We start from the raw sequence: 20,111 nt of genomic DNA, 5'->3' as shown, positions 1-20,111 counted from the left end.
GCATTTACATTTTGCCAGAGATCTCAATGTCAGACAGTTTGTCCCTACGCGCGTCCCGTAGTTCGGTTGTTTTAACTTTGTTGATTAGTGAGCAGAATGATTTTATTTACATGGATGGATTTAACAGTGATTGCATATTATTTACAATAACCGCTTACGGTGACAGAACGGGAAATATTAGAAATAAGCTCTATATTACCTGGTTTTATTCAGAGTTGTTTGCAGAACACAATACTTTTCATAATACTTTTTTTGTTAAAGAAAAGAAAGCGTAACAAAAAACAGCTAGTAGACTGAACTTCATCTACCTGTCGATCGAGCGTTAAATGGAAAACGCGGACTGGAGTTTGTTTAGAGAGTTAGTGGTGTGACAAGAGAAAGTTTTTCGCGGGGATGTGAATCGCTACTACACTTCGGCTACCGTTATATTTCGACTACTAAAGGGCGCCAGCCTATGAGGGCAAATGCCATCCCGTGAACGCGTACCGGGAGTTTCAAAGGAGAAATACACGACTGACGGGAAGTTTAGCCAATTAAACGACATCATTCCTTACATAAGACAGTGTTATTGAATCGTGCTAGACCAATCAACAAAGTTTAAATGAAAAATAAAATGACTGGCATATAACTAAACAAATCAAGTGAACGAGAGAAGGCTGCTCCCTGAGGGGCGGGGCCCCTGAGCTGGAGCCCAGTCAAGGCCAATGGAAGGTCCGGCCTTGCATCTACGGTTTAGTTTAATACAGTAGTTTGCATATCCTGTGACAATGGAAATAAGGGACCGTCTGAAAGTAGCGCGCCGCACACACCATAAAAAACGTCCAATCGATCATCAGTCTAGTAAATTTGACCTGTATAAATACAAACATATCAAGTTGCAGTGACTGCTTTTATTGGATGCATAAGAGAGAATGATTTTAGCATCTGAAAAGCATGTCATAACGGAAAACAGGCAAGTAAGCTCTTTTTCGCAAGACTAACAACCATTTCTAGAATTGTCCCAATTCACAAACTGTCTCCCTTTTTCTGGAATTAAGCATCATCCTCCAGTGAAAACAAAAAATGTCCAATACGCTATCTTGCTCCCAACATTAAAGCACTTAACTCATGAAATAATGTGTTTTGGAACATTGGACATGCTTTATTTTCAGAACTTTTCACAATTTATTTAAACATCTCACATATACAAAATAGGTACAATAAACTTTGTGGTTTGTTTTGAAAGAGGCCTCTGCAACCCTTTAAAATGGATGAACTTTGCTGTTATTATTAACACTGGGGACGTAAAAGAATGTAATGTCTGAACAAAACCAAACAAAAACAAAACTCAGAGAAAACAAACAAAACAAAAGGTGAAAACCAGACAAACATCAGGTTTAGGAAAACTCCACCTGCTTAAAAATGGGGTTATCAGGGGGACCTGTGCAATTTTCCTCAGAGACAATACAAAGTAATACAGTAAAGTGGTTTTCTCAACAGCTTCATGTTTAGCACCATATAATATCACTGCGGCAAGTATCGGAGCACCTTTACAACAGGACAGAACTTGAAGCCTTGGTATCAACTAGTGACATTTACGATGTTGGTTATTATTTTCGTTTACACATGAGGTAGTTTAAACCTTACGGAGATTGTGGTTTTAAACTTCCTCTTTGGAAGATATACAAAGACCACAAAGTGATGTATACTTTCATTGTTTTTATTACACTTCTTTTATTTTTACAAAATGATGACATGTCCCATAACATGGTGTTTTCCCGAGTCTCTTTGGGCTGCTGTATTAATTTGCATTGCGCAATGCTGCTTTTAGTCCATTGGTCCTCTCCGATAGAGCCCAGCTTAAGCAAGTGGATTTGCAGAAAAATCAGCATTCAGTATAAAAAAACACAGAAAGAAGGGCAGAGATTTTTTCTTTCTTTCTCTCGTTTCATTTATCATGAGTCTATTTATTTGAAACAGACTGGGCCAATGTCCAAACCAAATTCTTGATCTGCGCCACCAATGTCCAAAGGTGCAATGTCGAGGATGGGAAGACGAGATGGTTTATTTGTTCTGTATTCAATGACTGTCTTGCTCCACTGGCCAGTTCGTTTCTGCAGGGACACAACAAAAAGACAAAACAGGTTAAGTAAAGGGCTTTTATGTCAAACATCAGACGTATGCTGCTGTCTTAACATTATGTGATGTAAAATTGTGGCCCTGCCCCACATGCGACCCTTGTGGTTCTCCTTTGATAAAGTAATGCAATCAAGCATTATGCCAAAAAAAAATTCAGTTTCGTCACGCCAGTAGTTATGTTATGTTCTTCTCTGGCCAGTATCTTTGTTTGTCTGAAATCCAACTAGCAGTATGCTTACTAAGTGCGCTTACTACTATAATTTGGCTTACAACAATATCTCCTATTCAAAACCCAGATTTACACCACACATGACAAGATAAAGGAAGTATTTTAATCCGGCCCAACATGGTATAGTTATTAAATATTTGCATTAAGTTTTTGTGAGCAGACCTTTTCTAGACTTAAAAACTAGCCACAAATACTGTATTTGTTGGTATATTGTTATTTATTTTCATGTAGTGGTTGTCATGGATTGGATCCTGTGAGAAAGACTACGGATTTTCTCTTGGCAATGGTTCTGACTACTTATTAGCTTTTTCCCAAATTAAGCCAGGGGGTGATGTGAATTGTTCCCACCAGACTTTTAGAAGCCCATCATCCATCTTATTGAAAATGGCAAATAAGACCACCTACAACACTACACATGCATATTAATCGCAGTCACAATTAACACATCCTCTTTGCATGCCTAATGTATTCATAGTTTTGAAAAGAGAACTTACACTGCATCCATCCTCCAGGACGCTGAAAGTAAATCGGCTGTTGCCCTCTGCCCTGAGCTCGACATCGTTGGAGCCCTGCAGCAACACAGCCTTCTTCAGGTTTCCATTCTCAGCATCCATGTAGGCAATGCTGTTCTTGCAGTGGTAGGTGATGTTCTGGACTGCCTGGTTGGCCAGCAGACGCATGAAAGCCAGCTGAGTAGCCATGGACTGTGGGCTAAGGGTCTCGTCATTGTAGCCAAACTAAAAAAGGTCAGAAGACAACTTTTAGAAAGAGAACTATAATAATACTTTGAACAGTCAGTACAATACATTTTCCTGTGGGTTGTCCAGCTGCTGTGGAATACTGTCACTTACCTCAGTTCCACCATTGATGGTCTCGCCAAACCAAACGTGTTTCTTCTCCTGGGAGCTTTTGTACCAATTCTTGCGTGGGATGCTCTCGGGGTGGGGGTAGATACAGGTGTGGCCGGTGGTGAAGTCACAGTAGGCCTTGATGGCATCCATGGTGCTGCCCTGGTTGGGGTCGATCCAGTAGAAGCCTACAGATAAGGAGGACACAATCAAGTAAGATCAAGTAAGAAGAATGATGTGAGAAGAAAGCACTTAAGGACTCAGAGAGCTTCAGTCACTTACCGCTGCTCCAATCTGGGTGGGTGAGTCTGATGTCACGGCAGGTACGGGCAGGGTTCTTCTTGGATCCCTCAGGAGTGAGCAGATTGTCAATCTGAGTGTTCAAAGACTTGATGGTGGCATCCACCTCATAGTCCTTGGGCCTGAGAGAGGCCTGGTCAGCTCTGTACTCATCATAGCCACCAGAGGTGTCATATCCACCACCAGCTGGGCCAGCGGGTCCGGGAAGACCAGGAGTTCCAGGAGGACCCTGTGGTCAAGCACACCACAGACTGAATATATTGCTATAATTAAAGAATTTGTGTTTTTCTACATTTTATTCATAAATTAGGGTGTGGATATATTTACTTACAACAGGTCCAACATGTCCGGCAGGACCACGGTGTCCAGAGGGTCCAATAGGACCAGGCATGCCACTTGAACCATCCTTACCAGGGGGGCCGTTGGGACCAGCTGGGCCCTTCAGTCAAAGTAAAGAAAGCCATTACACATCTTCATAGATTTTTTATCAAGCAATATAAACATATAAATTAAAAAAATGTGAAAGCTACTCACTCTTGGACCAGCAGGACCAGAAATACCAGCAGGGCCAGAGTCACCGGAAGGACCCTGTAAGATAGGTACATTTTTTCACATTTATGCATAAGGTCTGATATAGTCCAAACATTTCACACAACAGATAAAGGACAAAGCTTTTCAATGCATATCAACAGTTTGCATATGCAAAAAAACATTGTCCCCCCTTACGTTGGGTCCGGGCATTCCCTGCAGACCAGGATGCCCACGAAGTCCCTTCATGCCCCTTTCTCCTTTTTCTCCTGCAACACCCTTCTCACCACGAGAGCCAGCAGGTCCCTGTTGAACAAAATAGTGAGAAGAAACATTTGAATGGAAGATGCATTAAGAGATGCCCCTGACCAGGACCTTTCGTGACGGTGTAGCATACTTACAGGTGCACCTCTTGCTCCAGCAGGTCCAACGGGTCCAGAAGAACCTGAGGGTCCCTAAGGGAGTTGTAGAGGAGAAACAGAATGGCTAACATGTATGGAAATGCCTCTGATGTTTATGCAAAGTCAGCATATGTGAAGTCAAATGTCAATGTAAATGACTTAAATTGGTCAGAAAATGCAGCAATAACATTAAAGATGCTGCAGCTTAGTTCAGCAACATACAGATTCACCACGGTTTCCGGGTCTGCCAACAGAGCCTGATGGTCCAAGGGGTCCAGGGTTTCCAGAAATTCCAGCGGGTCCGGGGGAACCAGGCTCACCACGGTCACCCTGTCAGATGAAATAGTCAATTACACTTTCTTATAATTCAAAATGTTCTTGGAAAAGAGAAAAGGAATGATGGGATTTATTGAAGACTAAACACTTAAGAAAATCCTAGAAAAATATGAAGAATACACAGTGAGATGTCAAAGATCAACTGTATACCTTTAGGCCAGCAGCACCAGGACGGCCAGGAGGTCCATCATTACCAGGGCTTCCCTACAAAACAGCACAGAGCCATATCAAATATTGCATTTTAACGTACCCACCAAACATTTTTATTATAAGGCAGCACTGTTACTTACCTCACGTCCAGCTTCACCCTGAGGTCCAGTCATACCGGGCATGCCGATGTTGCCAGCAGGGCCACGCGCACCAGGGGCACCAGCAGGGCCAAGTCTACCAGGCTCACCCTTGGTAACACAAAACATGAGATTTTTCGCTGTAACAAATTGGACTGACTGAGCTGGTTTAACTAACAAGTTGGTTGTTCAGGTTTAGGACTTACAACACCACCGGGGGCACCAGGAAGACCACGGTCACCTCTAGCACCAGGAAGTCCATTGAATCCAAGAGTTCCCAGCTGACCCTGAGGCCCAGCAGTTCCAGGTGCTCCCTAATTAAAGACAAAAATGTTTATTAGAAGAAAAAATCTATACTCGTAAATCTTTTAAAATGATTATTGCGTACTTACAGCTACACCGGTCTCTCCAGAGGGTCCCTTCTCACCAGAAAGGCCAGGAGGTCCAACCATTCCGTTCTCTCCAGGGGGACCAGCAGGGCCGACATCACCACGAAGTCCACGGGGGCCATCTTTTCCAGGAGGACCAGTGAGACCAGAAGGTCCAACAATACCCTAAAATGTGCAAAGAATGCTAGATTACACCATGAAGCGAAAATATCCTTAAATAAATCAGAATAAGTGCTTTTACATCTGACTTAGTTCATTTAAAATTGGAACACTTACAGCAGGGCCAGGTGGTCCAACTCTGCCAGCAGAACCAGGGAAACCAGTCAGACCCTAAAACAGAGGCAGAAATGTATGTGTTATGTAGAAGTCTGCACAAAAAGAAATGAAAACACCCGGAAATAATCTATAAAAGGATACTTACAGATGGGCCGTTGTCACCACGGGCACCAGGTGAGCCAGCAAGGCCAGTAGGGCCCTAAATATGCATACAGGCAAGACAAGATAAATACACCTTAAATGTAAAACAAATGGCAAAATATGTATTTTAAAATAATATATTTAAATATATAAAAGAGTTTAAGTTTTATCTATTGAATTAGCGGTTTGTATTTAAACAAAATAAAAAAGTGATAAAAATAGCTTTTCACACATTGAATAGATGTTAAATGTAATGGTGCTTTAAATTCAAGAATAGCTAGTTTTATTTTTTTAACGTAAGCTTCTTTTGATGTTTTGTCTACTTACGGGAGGTCCAGAATTGCCAACAGGACCAGAAAGGCCGGCAGGTCCAATGTCACCTTTTCCACCAGCAGGACCTTTCTCACCTCTTTGTCCGGTCTGGCCATCAGCACCCTACAAGATACATTGCATCCCTGTCAGCATCAGTGCTTGTGCATTTAGAGGTTTAAAAATTACTAATGCAAATAACTGAAAATGAATGTTTAAAACATTATAAAATGTTCTACAGTATCAGTCAGGGTTCAGGTAGACTTACAGGTGGTCCAGCAAAACCGGAAGGTCCAGCAGGCCCAGACTCACCACGCTCTCCCTATACAAAGACATAAATAAACATGAATAACTGATTCTCAAGCAAAGTATAGAAAAGGTTTAGTGTGTATTATTTGAATTATCATGGTAAGACTGTGTGAAATGAGATCATGACTCACAGGAGTACCACGAGCACCAGGAGGTCCAGGAGGACCGAAGGAGCCAGTCTCACCCTGGAAGAGAACACAGAGGTCCAACGTTTGTTAGGAACCCAAAGATGGTACTAAAAAAACTGTACACTCTTTTGACAACGATTTAGTTGGAAGAAGCGTACATGATTATGTTTTTAATGATGATCATAGTGACAAAGCATAACATGAAAATGTTAAACTGAATGTAATTTTTGCTATTGGCATCCTATCAGATTTGAGAAATCAGAAAGAGAGAATTACGATACTAACCTAATATAATATTAACTTAATATTTACATTCTACATCAACATTCATTTTATATAAAAATGTACTTTATTTATTTCTACATTTACATTTTATATAACATATTAAACTCAAATGTGTTTTTTGTAGAATTCCCTATGTTATTTATTTTTAAATATTGTTTGCAGCAGTGAGGCAGAACACATTTCTCTGTCTGGACAATTTGTAACAGAAGCCACAAGCGTTTTTACTTCAAACAAAGAAGCAAATCGCTTATTTGACCCTGAAAAGAAACAAATATTTCTGTTGACTTATGTCAATATGATGCCATGCCCAAATCTCAACATCAATTGTCATCACTCATTTTCAACAAATCACGGTTAAGAATTCAAACAATGCAGGATCCATAAATAAAAACAAATAAATGTACCATTTTAAACATACATGTACCATTGTGGTCAAAACACCTATTCTTAGCAGCATTAATCTGACACAACTGTGACCATGTCCTTTACCTTGTCACCATTAGCACCAGCAGGTCCAGGGGGTCCACTGGGTCCAGGAGCACCCTGTAAATTAAGAAAGAAGTACCATACGTCATAAGTACATAATACATATTAAGTGTACAATGAGGCAGGTACAATAAAGGTCTATGGCAGTACTTACACGGGCACCATCTCTTCCCATATTGCCCTCCAGTCCTCTATATCCACCTTCACCCTGTGTTTAACACAAACGCTCTTTTAGTCACAAAACACTCATAAAGCAGATTTTGTGCAGTGAACTGGTTTTAAAACTTACCTTCTCACCCTTAGATCCAGGAGTGCCGGCAGCACCACGCTCACCAGGCATACCAGCTGCTCCCTGGTGTCCAGGGGAACCAGCCATTCCAACAGCACCAGGCTCTCCCTGAATAGAAAGATCAGCGGATTCTGTCAGTCATACTTACACATTTACATTTACTCCCTTAACAGTGTTGTTCCTATCGGTACTCTTACCTTGTTTCCATCAGGGCCAGGAGCACCAGCTGGGCCACGGTTACCGATGGGTCCCTGAGAACCAGCACCTCCGGTGAGTCCGGGGGTACCACGCTCTCCCTACACAGCAACACAAGAAAGGGGGATCAGTCAATGATGCCGATTCATTTCCTGAACCTACATTATGATTATGTGTAAACAAATACAGCACAAGAGAGGTAAGTTACCTTCACACCAGCAGGTCCTGATGCACCTTGATCTCCAGGGATACCCTGTTAAACATGTGCATGATATTTAGTGGCTACATCATAAGGCCAATCCTTTTATGTAGCATGGAAAATAGCATCTGATCCAAGAAAACACAGTTATGTATATTTTATTTAGGGTTTCTGGGCTGTGGGCACTTCATCATCATTAGCTTTAATATGCATTTGATATTTGGATCAAGTTGGTTGATGTGAGAAAAACTCACTCTTTCTCCGGGCTTGCCAGCCTCACCAACAATTCCTGCGGGGCCAGGTATACCCTGTGAGGTTGAACAAGAGACACAAGTAGTTGAGAAACTTAAATGCTAAATCTCACATCATTCTGCCAGCTCTATATTAGACTATATTTATTTAATCTAATAAGGACAAAAAAAAGCCATTCCCTCATTGTTTTGACTAAGGCTAATATGTAAAAAATCTTAAATGTTGCTTTTTATTAGGCTTTAAGCATTCAGAGAAGGGTGTTAAGAGTAAAGGGGGTTGCACACCGGAAGCGGAAGCACTGAGCCGCGCTGCGTCGCGTCTAGTACAACTCTATTTTTCTGTTATTACCCAAACAAATAAATACATCTCGCAGTATATGGTGAAGTCAGTGTGTCCATTAAAAATTATTTCAATCAAAGAACATCTAATTTAATGTTAAATTAAGCGTGGCGCATTGTGTAGTTGCAGCATAGGGCCGCCGACAGGCGCGGAATGGCGGCGCCGATGTGTGTACACTAATAGAAAACAATATATTTATTTTTACAAACAATAGCACTACGCTGCGCAACTCATCGGTTCCACATCCGGTGTGTGACCCCCCTTAAGAATACATTTAAAAGTAAGCCTGTTAAGACACTGACCTGGAAACCAGGAGCACCAGAGGGACCCTGTTCTCCTTTCTCACCGGTGGAACCCTAAACATGAAAAAACAATGTTACCATAAGTGAAGAGTCATTCGTATTACAAAAATATTTTATTTCAGATGGTCTACTCACAACAAGTCCAACAGGACCACTAGGGCCGTTGTTACCATCAGATCCAGGGAGACCCTATAAGCGGAGAACAAGAAACGAGTCAGAGCAGCTCAGTCAATTCATCACCACTTAAAAATATAAATATGGATGAATTCTCATGTCCCTCTCTAAAATACTTACTCTCAGTCCAGCAGGCCCAGAAGGTCCTTTCTCACCTGCTTTCCCAGCCTCACCCTGCAATCAAATCAAGAGGTAATGCAGAAACATTTAATTTCGACCATTTATCGAAGCTGCATGGTGTTCTTTAGTTTTGTTTATTTTTTTATTCGTAATATTCAAACCAATGATTAATAGCAACAGTTAGGGCTTATACTTACACCAGGTCCCTTAGGACCAGGGAATCCAATGTTACCAGGCTGACCTCTTGGCCCAGTTGGGCCAGGGGGGCCAGTGCGGCCATCTTGACCAGAGGTACCCTAAAATATGGAATATAAAGAATTACTATTTACAGTAAAAGCGTAATGCCTCATATATATGATGCTTTTGACATGATCATTATCAGCCATGTTTCAGTCAATTTTTCACTGAATGTATTTACACAAATGAGGTAAATGATGCACATTTAATTGAACTTACAACAGGCCCTTCCTTTCCAGGGGGTCCAGAACTGCCAGGGCTTCCAGGGAGACCCTGCGAAAAGTGTAAGATCACGGTTACATGCCATGTCTCAAAAATTCTTCATGACAAATAGATTTGAAAGAATATGATGCGAATGCGTTTTAAGAGAAAGTTGAAATACTCACTCTAGCTCCAGTAAGACCAGGCTCACCAGCACGACCAGCATCTCCTGCAGGTCCACGAGCTCCGGTGCTACCAGTGGCACCACGGGCTCCAGGCATGCCCTATTGGAAAAAAACTCAAAGATTAGTGTGGGCATAGCGTGTTCAGTAAAGATCAGGCCATATATTCAGCTTCTGTTATATTATCTAGGAATAATGTACTGCTCAGCCTTCTGGGTGTTTGTCCAAAGAAACGGTTTCGAACTGATTTACTTTTACATTCTTCAATAGTTAGGTTTGTCTTGTACTGACCACGTCATTTATTATCACCTACCATTGGTCCTGATCTTCCAGCCACGCCAGGAAGACCACGGGTACCAGCAGCTCCCTATGAGAAACATGAACATAGATAGATGAATAAACATAAATAAATACTATGACCATAGTAACATATCTGAGCTGATCGGTAATAGTTATATTAAACTGAAAGGTAAATTTGAATTCTCAGAATTAAAGTCCATTCAATATGGCCTCCCCACGGACATGACTACATCTCTAAAAACAAGATCAAACTTACTCTTTGTCCACGCAGACCGGCAGGTCCAGTAGATCCCTGCTCACCAGTTTGGCCTCTCTTGCCCTCCTCACCAGCAGGACCAGGAGCACCAGAAGGACCCACCATACCCTGTACAACAAACGGCCAGTGCAGAAAATGACCAGGAGTGCAATATCACGGCAGAGACGGATTGCTTTAAAAAAACAGTGAGGATAACTGACAGAATGCATACTCACAGGCTCACCCTTAACACCAGAATCTCCCTTCACTCCAACAGGGCCGGGGTCACCCTGAGTATTCAAACAGATCGAAGGTAAGAACATTTAAATATTTCAAAACACATGAATTGGCCACATCAGAAATTCATTAATTTGTGAATACTACAAAAGAAAGAAATTCTCAACACATGCTAATAACAACTAAATGTTATTGTGAATTGCTGCCATAACTACAGTCCTGGTCAAAAGTGAGTTCAGACTTAAGAGAACTGACATTTTTGCTTTTTATTTAAATGTTTGATTAAAGATTTAAAACTTTGTGTTCATGTTGTATAGTTGCATACTTAGAACTGAAGTGATTACTAAATGACTGCACTATGTTCTTCCTTGAAAGACTTCATGACATCAAAGAAACTATGTAAACTGTATGAAACAAAACACAAACAATGACGTTCATAATCAAGCATCGCTGTATCCTACAACACCGAAGGGCTCGGATACAATAGAGACTATTTTTTGTTTCTTTACTAAAAGTGGCAGTTTCCATGAGAGATGTTGCTTTTAAAGATGAGTAGAGTACCTGTAGCACTATTAATGCATCAATATCCATTCTGAGGATGGGGACTTTAGCTGTGCATTCAGACCGACAGCGACAGTGTCGCTGTGTATCGCTAGTCTCTCGCTACGAGGTCATTACAGGTGTTCCTAGCTTTGGTTGCTCTAGTGACAATTATGCACAAACCCTGCCGTAATAGACGAGAAACAGATGACGTGAGCTCCGCTGCTCTACTCCTATTGATAGTCGCTTCCGAAAGTCGCTCATCATTTGCATAACATTGAGCAATTCGCTAGACACGCCCTCTTCCTGTTGCCAATGGTCACTGTCACCAGCTCTGAATGAATGGAAATGAATGGAATCATGTCGCTGGGTAGCACTGGCGGTCCGAACGGGGTATAACAGTAGCGCATCCGAATTTTCGTATGTGAACTTTGGCATGTGTACTAATTCTTGTTTTTCGGCCTATATTCTAATTTACGAACATTGAAAAGGACAACCAATGTTTTGTTGTCTGCTGGTGGTCATAAGAAGCTTAAACATTGTGGTATAGGTCAGTCTGGTCAGACTCATCAGATGGTACTTACAGCAAGACCTCTAGGGCCAGAGGCTCCAGAAGGTCCCTGGGGCCCAGGTCCTCCTCTAGGGCCCTGGAAACCAGGGGCGCCACCAATTCCTGGTGCACCCTGTGAAAGATATTAAATAATATAGATGAATTGAAGAAATCAACCAAACACACAGAGGTTGAGATAATCAAGTATACTGTCCGGTAAGATAAAACACAGCTTTTATGCTTATTCACTGCTAACAATTTTAAATCTATCTTAAAGACATTACGTAAATAGTACGTAATAAATAAAATAAAAGAACGTCACTGATAAAAACCCACTGTTTATATAATTGGTTATGGAAGTGTATGTGCAGTTTTCCGAATATTGGCAAATCAATCTCGTGAGAAGATATTTAGCTTAAATAGAGTAGTATGAAAAGTTTTAGACTTACAGCTGCTCCCTTAGCACCATTGATACCATTAACACCAGGATTACCCTATAAAGATTCAAAGAGAGACATGTTATTAGTTTGTGTGACGATAATCTAATGATCTAAAATCTATCAAAACTGAACTTACAAGGGGTCCGGCAGGGCCAACGGCACCATTTTGACCTGGCTCTCCTCTTTGTCCCTGAGGTCCAGATGGGCCAGAGGCACCAGCAGCTCCAATCTCTCCCTGTCAAATATTATAGACAAGGTCAATTAGAGAAGGCAATGTTCTCCTAGCAAAACACAACACAGTTTAAAATCTGTTCATTTAAGGAATGATTTCAATAACTTAAATAGGCAGCATTATTTCCTTCTAGTATTTCTATTGGTGTCTTATCAAAATGGCCACACAAACATATAATACAATCTTTTTTGGCAGCTGTCACTCTTACCTTAGGTCCAGGGGAACCGGGAAAACCGGGAGGACCAGCTGATCCCAAGGGACCCTAGAGGGTGAAGAAAACAGCTTACTTCAACAAGGTTACATTGGGATCATGACCTAGGCCAAATTTTAGGAGACAGAGGGGTCAAAGGGCAGTCAGTCCACTCACAGCAGGGCCAGAAGGACCAGTGTTGCCATCAGCACCGCGGGCACCAGCTGGACCAGCTGGGCCAGCACGACCTCTCTCACCAGAAAGACCACGACCACCCTGTCAGCAAGAAAACAATCACATTTTTACTGATGAATATCACAAATAAACAAAATCATAGATTTAAGGCCTTGTATCCATGCAAGTCCAGCTGGACTGATATTGAAGTATACACCTGAGATATAATTTCAATATTACAGTGTAAAAGATTAAAATAAGATTTAATATGTTTAACTTACTCTCTGTCCAGGGGTTCCATTTCCTCCAGGAGCACCATTTTCTCCCTATTGAAGAGAAAGTCAAATCTTTAGCATTTACATTTATGCCTTTGGCATTCAATATATTTTTTTAGCGGCTTTTGTGCTCCCTTAGTACACGTGTACATATGCAATCCTCTCTTAGTTTACTAACACTTTGCATTTTATATAAATCTATATAACTGTGCTCCATATTTGGTACAGTTAGTGTTTCTATGTTAAAAGGAATATTATCAACGTGATTGCTTATCATGTAATCTTAATTTTAGTCATATTAAGGTCATGTAATCAGTGCTTTTAAAAAAACATCCTTTTGATAAATGCAACTACTATAATTTATAGTATCTTACAAATGCCCCTCAAAAAAGAACATCTTACAAAATATATTCTGATTCTGTCAGGTACGAAAAAACATGCATTTTCTGTGTAGCTGCTTTGATACAATGTGCATTGTGAAAAGAGTCATACAAACGAATGTGAATTGAATGTATTTGGGTGAGTTTGTAAGCAACTTTATCTCAACTGATCATTGTTATCTATTTTCAGTGTCTATTTTAAAGTGTCAATACTTTAAAACATCCTTATCTCAAATAAATTGGATTCATTACCTTAGAACCAGCTGCACCAGGCTCTCCTTTACGACCATCAAGACCATTGTAACCCTGTCAGAAAAGAAAAAAAGACAACTTTTGTTACTTTATATATTACGGACTGCATGCTAAACCTATTTCCTTTTGACGGGAATTTGGGAACCCACATCTGAAGCCTAATTTCTATCTCCATCTTCAGGATGAAGTGATTTTATGAACTATGATATTCTGCACACCAAGCACTTACTCTGTGTCCCTTCATTCCTGGAAGGCCAGGAGTTCCGGGGAAACCACGGGCACCCTGTTGAACACATCAGAATGAAGACCCACACGTATGAACAAGCCTTTACTTTATACTACATGGTTTAGAAAGTATGGGAAAACATTTTAAGTTGCTTGGTTTTTAGAAAAAGGCCTTACCTGAGGTCCAGGGGTTCCTCTATCACCAGGTTTTCCAGGTCGGCCATTGTTACCCTTGAGAAAATTATAAAACAGGATGTGAAGATCCAATTTGGACAGAGTACATGTATAAGCAGATTAATGCAAACAACAACATTGTACTTACATCTTCACCATTTTTGCCAGGAGGGCCAGGAGGGCCACGAGCACCTACGGGTCCCTGTCATGAAAATCAAAAAGAATTCAGTATTACAGTTCAAAGGTCATTAACAAATGGTATTAATGTCACTTGAGTAAAATCCAAGAATGCTTACACCCTGTCCTGGCTCTCCGGGCTCACCAGCATGTCCTTGGAATCCTTGAGGTCCCTATACACGATTGAAAAGAGAAATAAACACATTTCATATATATATATAAATCTAGAGACATAAAAAACAGGCAATGTGCTGGTTTGATGGATGGTGACATGCTTGATTGTTGGATCAATAATTTACATTATGTGAACAACGTGAAGTTTTTTATTGAAAATCTATAAATTAAACAACAGAGAATACTCACAGGGGTACCAGGAGGTCCAGCAGGGCCTCTAGGTCCTTGCAGACCCTGTAATGGTGAAAGTAACAATCTGAGGACATCTCCATTTATATCATTATCTATGGTTTTCTTTACTGTAAACAAACTTCTTTATTCAGAATTAAAGATCTACTTTTCACTTACAAAATATTATAATTCATAATTTTGTCAAATAAAGAATATATTCATGTTTAACATTATAGGTAGAAACCTAATATTAATGTATGCAACATTCCCTGATCTTTGATCAAATAAACTCACAGCAGGTCCAGGTCCAGGATCGGCTCCTTTACCGGCATCATATTGAGCAGCAAAGTTCTGCAAAGGTAAATGTATGATTTAAATGATTTCCAAACAAGTGAATTCACTTTTTTATAAATTAAACATGTTCTGTTTTTACTGCATTCAAATGTTTTTCATTTAAAACTTAAATTATTAAACAGTTCAAGCCCTATATTTATGGCAGCATAAACAAACGACACTCCTTCGGAAGCCATTTTGAGACAAAGTTCCGGTCAAAGGTTAAAGGTCAAATGTGAATTATGACTGGGTCTTGGGGTAGAGGATATCACAAGCTTCAGAATACAACCACTGTGTATTAAGTGTTTAAGAACATTTTTACGAATCAATTTTTTTATGAAATGAGAACGTACTCCACCAAGACCAGGGGGGCCAGGAGGACCGGCTGGCCCAGGAAATCCAGGTCTGCCATCTTTTCCATTTGGTCCTTTAGGACCCTTAAGGAGAACAAAACAAACAAACAAAATTAAGCAAGTTATAATTGTTTAAATAAACATATAGAAGGTTTATTTTACCACATTAAAAATGTGAGTGAAATCTATTGTGTTTTTGTAGCTACATTAACAAAGTTGAACCTGATGATAAAACAATATTCATGATAGGTTCTATATTTATATTTCATTAAAGGCTGTGGCCGGTACTTATGTTGTCAAATTGTTGTTTCAACTGCAGCAACAGTCTCTAAGGCATTTAAAATTAATAGAATCAATAGAGTGATAAAATATTAAAAAAATATTATTCACTTACCCTGTCACCTCTGGGTCCTTTTGGTCCCCTGGGTGTCTGTTTATGAAAAAATATAACCAGACAACAAAACATATTATACTCTAGAGCACAATATTTTAGATGCATCCACAAATTAATAAATACACATTCAAGGTCATCTGAAGTCACACAAAGCGTGTTACAAATAAAATAGTAATACAGTAAATAGTTAATATGCCACACTACAGTCATCACAGTTAACATAAGAAGTAATGCTTGATACAATGAAACAGAGATCTTCCATCTTTCCTACGCTATGTGATGTGTAGCATTGCATGTCAAATGTTTTTCTCATATTTAAAAAAACAAATATGCATCATAGTTGTCAAAAGCTATTACAATCATCCACTGTCAAATATACTGTATATCTGTCATTGACCACATATTGATATTCATGCAAACTTGACTAGTGCTTTGAAGACATTTATTCAACAGAGGTGCTTTAAGAAGTGTACAGGCCTACTGTACTTCACATTGACCCAAAAATAGTGAGTTTGTCCCACTGACTTAACTTTGAATCATTCCCTCACACTCCTTTTAGCACCTACTGTTGTTAGTGATCAATACAGGTAGCATTCAGGTGAATTTGTCTCAATCTCAAATGTTTTTTTTTTCTAAATAAATTTCAATTTTACAGCACATAACCTATGCTGTGAATTTTCATATTTATCCTGTAGGAGCTACAGAACACAATTTACCAGGTTCGAGGAATGTCTGCAGCATGTTTTCTTTATTTTGAGTCCACCTCTCCACAGGGCCATCTAAAAAGGTCCATTGTGCCCAAACGGACTGGTAGGGAGGATAAGGTGGTCTCTAGTTTCACTGACATTCGCTTGAGCCAATAGCGCTTTCCTTCTTTCCGTCGCAGGAAAGCAGGAAAAAACGAGAAATTCCAATAATCCGAAATGCTCTGGTACATTTGAGATTGACCAAATGGGCACGAAGGATCTTTACACTGAATATCATCTGTCAGGAGATTTGGTCACAAACAAGGTAAATGTCTTAACTATTACAACTGTTAAAAATAATTTCATGCATGTGTACTGACCGCTGTGAGTTGAAGATGTGGAGTGGAGGAAGAATACAGGAAAACAGAGAGAGGGTGAGAGAGAGAGAGAGAGAGAGAGAGAGAGAATTAATCGATTAGAATTCTGCTCTCCACAAAATGTAACAACAGAGATACAAACAATTGTATATTTATTTGTATATTTGTATTATATTATGTACAGTAAATTTGCCTTTGCTAAATTAATCATGATCACAATTAACTCGTAAAAAATCGTACGTTTTTAGATTTGACAGAAGAAAACAGGCCTAAATGTTTACTATAAATACAATATGCTCACATGGATAACCAATTTGCAAATCAGAGATGCACTGTTGTATATGCTTTTATATAGGACTGTTGCCAAAGTGGGATGACTTTATTTTAGTAGGCCTGAATTAAATTGTGTATATTTACCTCTAGTACTTTTCCTGTAAAATCACCCAATGTAATGTGTAATATATCTACAAACCTAAAAATTGTATAGAAACAGTAAACCTTTTTTCTATAAACAAATATGAATTTATGAAAAATGAATGTCTAGCATTAAACATGAGATATATTAGCTTTTTGAATGGGTTTCTTAAGTATGGAGGTAGACATGAAATGTTTTAAAGTTAATTGCATTAAACAATTATCTTAAAGTCTCTATTGTAAGATAAATAAAAATAATATGAATTCATATTTACGTGTTCTACTATATAAGTTAATTATAATATTCGGTAAAATATAGTATTTCACTCCTTTATAAATACCGCTATCTGTTAAAAAAACTGATTTTACTGTTTTAATGCATTAAATTGTTTTTTTTTATTCAGCCAATTATCCTCCATACTTATTTAAAAATACTGTCCTGTACTTGACGTTTATTTTTTGTATGTTAATTTATTTTAATAAATATGTCAAAGCAATAGAAGTGATCCAATATTGTTTTAAGGGCCCAGGCCTTCCGGTTTGCATGCAAAAACTTTATGATCTTTAATCCTTAAAGTTAGACGTCATGTCGTTTATTTTCCACCAGGTGGCGTATGTGAGTCCTGGGCGATGACCTAATGGCACATTTTGCCAATTTACTTGTTTTCTGAAAATATGCTGTAATCTGATTTAAACTATGCTACGAACTGCTTTTTAATTAATGAAATACATTTCAAAACAGGTTTTATATTTGAAAACTGATCTTTTAAATGTTTTCTAATAATCGACTTATTTTAATCAGTTATTGTGCATATACGTGAATGAGTATTTTTTTATAATTTTTAGTGACAGTATTCCTTTACTTCCAATGTAAAGAAAGTACATTTAAACCATGTTACCAATTTGGAAGGATGCTGGTTAAATATGACCTTACATACTTTAGCCGGCAGGGGGCAGATTTTACAAACCCCATAATTAAAAAAGCATTGTGCTGGAGACTGGGGAAAAGATGAGATACTGCGCCCTGCCCTAAACTTTAACAATTAACCTACTAACTTCTTCTGCGCCGTTATTTGCATAGAACTGCATTTTAAAGAGTTTCATCTCCGCTTCTGGCAACTTTTTAATAACTAGGCTATGCAATGTGTTCCGTTTCTCATCAACAGATGAAAATATCCACAGACCACGAGGAATCCTTTAAAAATCCGTCGGATTTTACAGTGAAAGGCCAAAGAAACCACCCAATTCTTCATATGTAGGTTTAGCTTTCCTTGAAGTGACTTTCCAGCAAGGTTCAACCAAACAAGCGCATCAAAATCCAGTAGGAGAAAGAAAAACCTTTAAATCCATGTTTAGACAAAAAAGCAAACTTACATTGACATGATGCTAGATATGAAGTCACTGCAAGCAGCAACAGAATCCGGGTATCCACAAAGCTGAGCATGTCTATACCGACATGCAGACTCCTTGTGCTGCAGTGCCCTGGTTTAACTAATTCAAGCAGGCATACAGTTGTGATATAAACTCCAAACTTAGCCGGAACCTGCTGCCGTGATGCTAGAATAATAAAGAGCAACCAGCCCTATTTATATGGCAGGAGGTTCCCTTGACTGCGTGTCCAAAGTGAGCCCCCAAACCAATGAGAGAGAGAAACTCAATATGACTCTCATCCTAGCACAGCCCTCATCCCTGCCTTCTCTCAGACTTTGGCAATGCGCAGACAATGATGACGAGTACAACCTTTTAATTAGATCCATTCTTTTGAGGACGTGGACATGGTCGAGATTTAAAAGAGAAACGTTTGTCGTTTTCTCAGGCTTTTCAGTGGTCTCGGATCATGTGGGGTGGATAGATGGATAGGTCTCGCGTTCTGTGGCTCAGAGCGCATCGACCGGACGGTGCCGATAAATTTGCGCCTTTCACGCATCAGTTTGCGCTTGTGATCCAACTGCACACGTACTCTCTATTTAATCGTGAACAGTCAGTTTTACAAACTGATACTTGAATTTAACTTTAAACATGCGTTTTATTTTATTTGAGTTTGTTTCAACATAATTTGTTGCGCGCGTAATCTGTTACTTCTAAATTGCGCATTTTGGAGTCCCATCCTTCATAGGGACAATGCAATCCAGCGCAGTCGTGTTTAGTTTACTCTTTATTAGTGTGTAAACAGACATCTAATTAATTGGCCTCGGGTCTCTATTTTCTTATCCGTTCTTCAAACCCTTGCATTCTTTGCTGAATTTTCCTTGGTTGCCTTTGACTCTACTTTTAAAGTAATTTAGACAGAGAACTACAGGCTGAAGATCTAATTTCAGTTCCCTCCTCAGTTCAGCCCTGGCCACAGGACCAGACATGTCTACAGCCAGAATCCACCACTCAGCCCTCTGCAGAATGTGGAGGTTTAAAAAAATAAACATCAACGATGCAACCCAAAGTATACATTCAATGACACTCAATATGTAATTAATTACCACCAAACCAACCATCACAAAACTCATCAATATTACCATTTAAATGCTTTATAATTGGCAATTTTTTTGTTTGTTTAACAGCTACTGCAACAACCCCACACTATGCAGCATATTGGGTTAACAAAAGCTTGCCATGCAGTTTACAGCAATACTACAGTAAATGTTGTGAAAACACAAGTACAGCGCCATCTCTCTCTTTCCCTCACACACAGACACATAATAACAGCGGGTTCATGTGCTTGGGTTCCTCCATTCTTCACTTTAATAAACTGCGGAGGTCTGTTATGGCCCACCTACAGTTTAATTAGTTAATTGGAGAGGATGGGGATGTTCATAGACTGAGAGCTTAATTAGACTCCTCAGTAGGACTTTAAACACACTGTCACCCCTATTATTATACTTAAAGGGATAGTTCAGCCAAAAATTACAATTTGCCGTTTATTTACTCACCCTCAGGCCATCCGAGATGTAGGTGTCATTTTTTCTTGAGTAGA

General features: G+C 39.5%; 1 protein-coding gene across 1 annotated transcript; it reads right to left on the bottom strand.

Moving 5' to 3' along the window:
- Positions 1-1,113: 1,113 nt before the first annotated feature.
- col1a2 (collagen, type I, alpha 2) lies at positions 1,114-18,715 on the bottom strand. Its single transcript, XM_056740804.1, has 50 exons — positions 18,518-18,715; positions 17,852-17,853; positions 15,667-15,702; positions 15,273-15,356; positions 14,881-14,937; positions 14,605-14,649; positions 14,361-14,414; positions 14,213-14,266; positions 14,068-14,121; positions 13,895-13,948; positions 13,666-13,719; positions 13,040-13,084; positions 12,762-12,860; positions 12,603-12,656; positions 12,299-12,397; positions 12,172-12,216; positions 11,757-11,855; positions 10,632-10,685; positions 10,417-10,524; positions 10,174-10,227; positions 9,864-9,962; positions 9,697-9,750; positions 9,438-9,536; positions 9,241-9,294; positions 9,082-9,135; positions 8,947-9,000; positions 8,308-8,361; positions 8,063-8,107; positions 7,857-7,955; positions 7,660-7,767; positions 7,525-7,578; positions 7,374-7,427; positions 6,603-6,656; positions 6,431-6,484; positions 6,181-6,288; positions 5,858-5,911; positions 5,713-5,766; positions 5,440-5,601; positions 5,254-5,361; positions 5,051-5,158; positions 4,911-4,964; positions 4,647-4,754; positions 4,425-4,478; positions 4,222-4,329; positions 4,030-4,083; positions 3,827-3,934; positions 3,478-3,724; positions 3,199-3,383; positions 2,842-3,084; positions 1,114-2,093 (listed from the first exon to the last, which is right to left on the bottom strand). Exons 1-50 carry the CDS (start codon positions 18,585-18,587, stop codon positions 1,947-1,949), a joined length of 4,059 nt encoding a protein of 1,352 aa, XP_056596782.1. The 5' UTR covers positions 18,588-18,715; the 3' UTR covers positions 1,114-1,946.
- Between the last annotated feature and the right edge of the window lie 1,396 nt (positions 18,716-20,111).

Source organism: Triplophysa dalaica, chromosome 25, assembly GCF_015846415.1.
Source record: "Triplophysa dalaica isolate WHDGS20190420 chromosome 25, ASM1584641v1, whole genome shotgun sequence".
Taxonomy (NCBI): domain Eukaryota; kingdom Metazoa; phylum Chordata; class Actinopteri; order Cypriniformes; family Nemacheilidae; genus Triplophysa; species Triplophysa dalaica.
The sequence above is the reverse complement of the archived record's forward strand: the minus strand, read 5'-3'. Positions and strand labels throughout refer to the sequence as shown.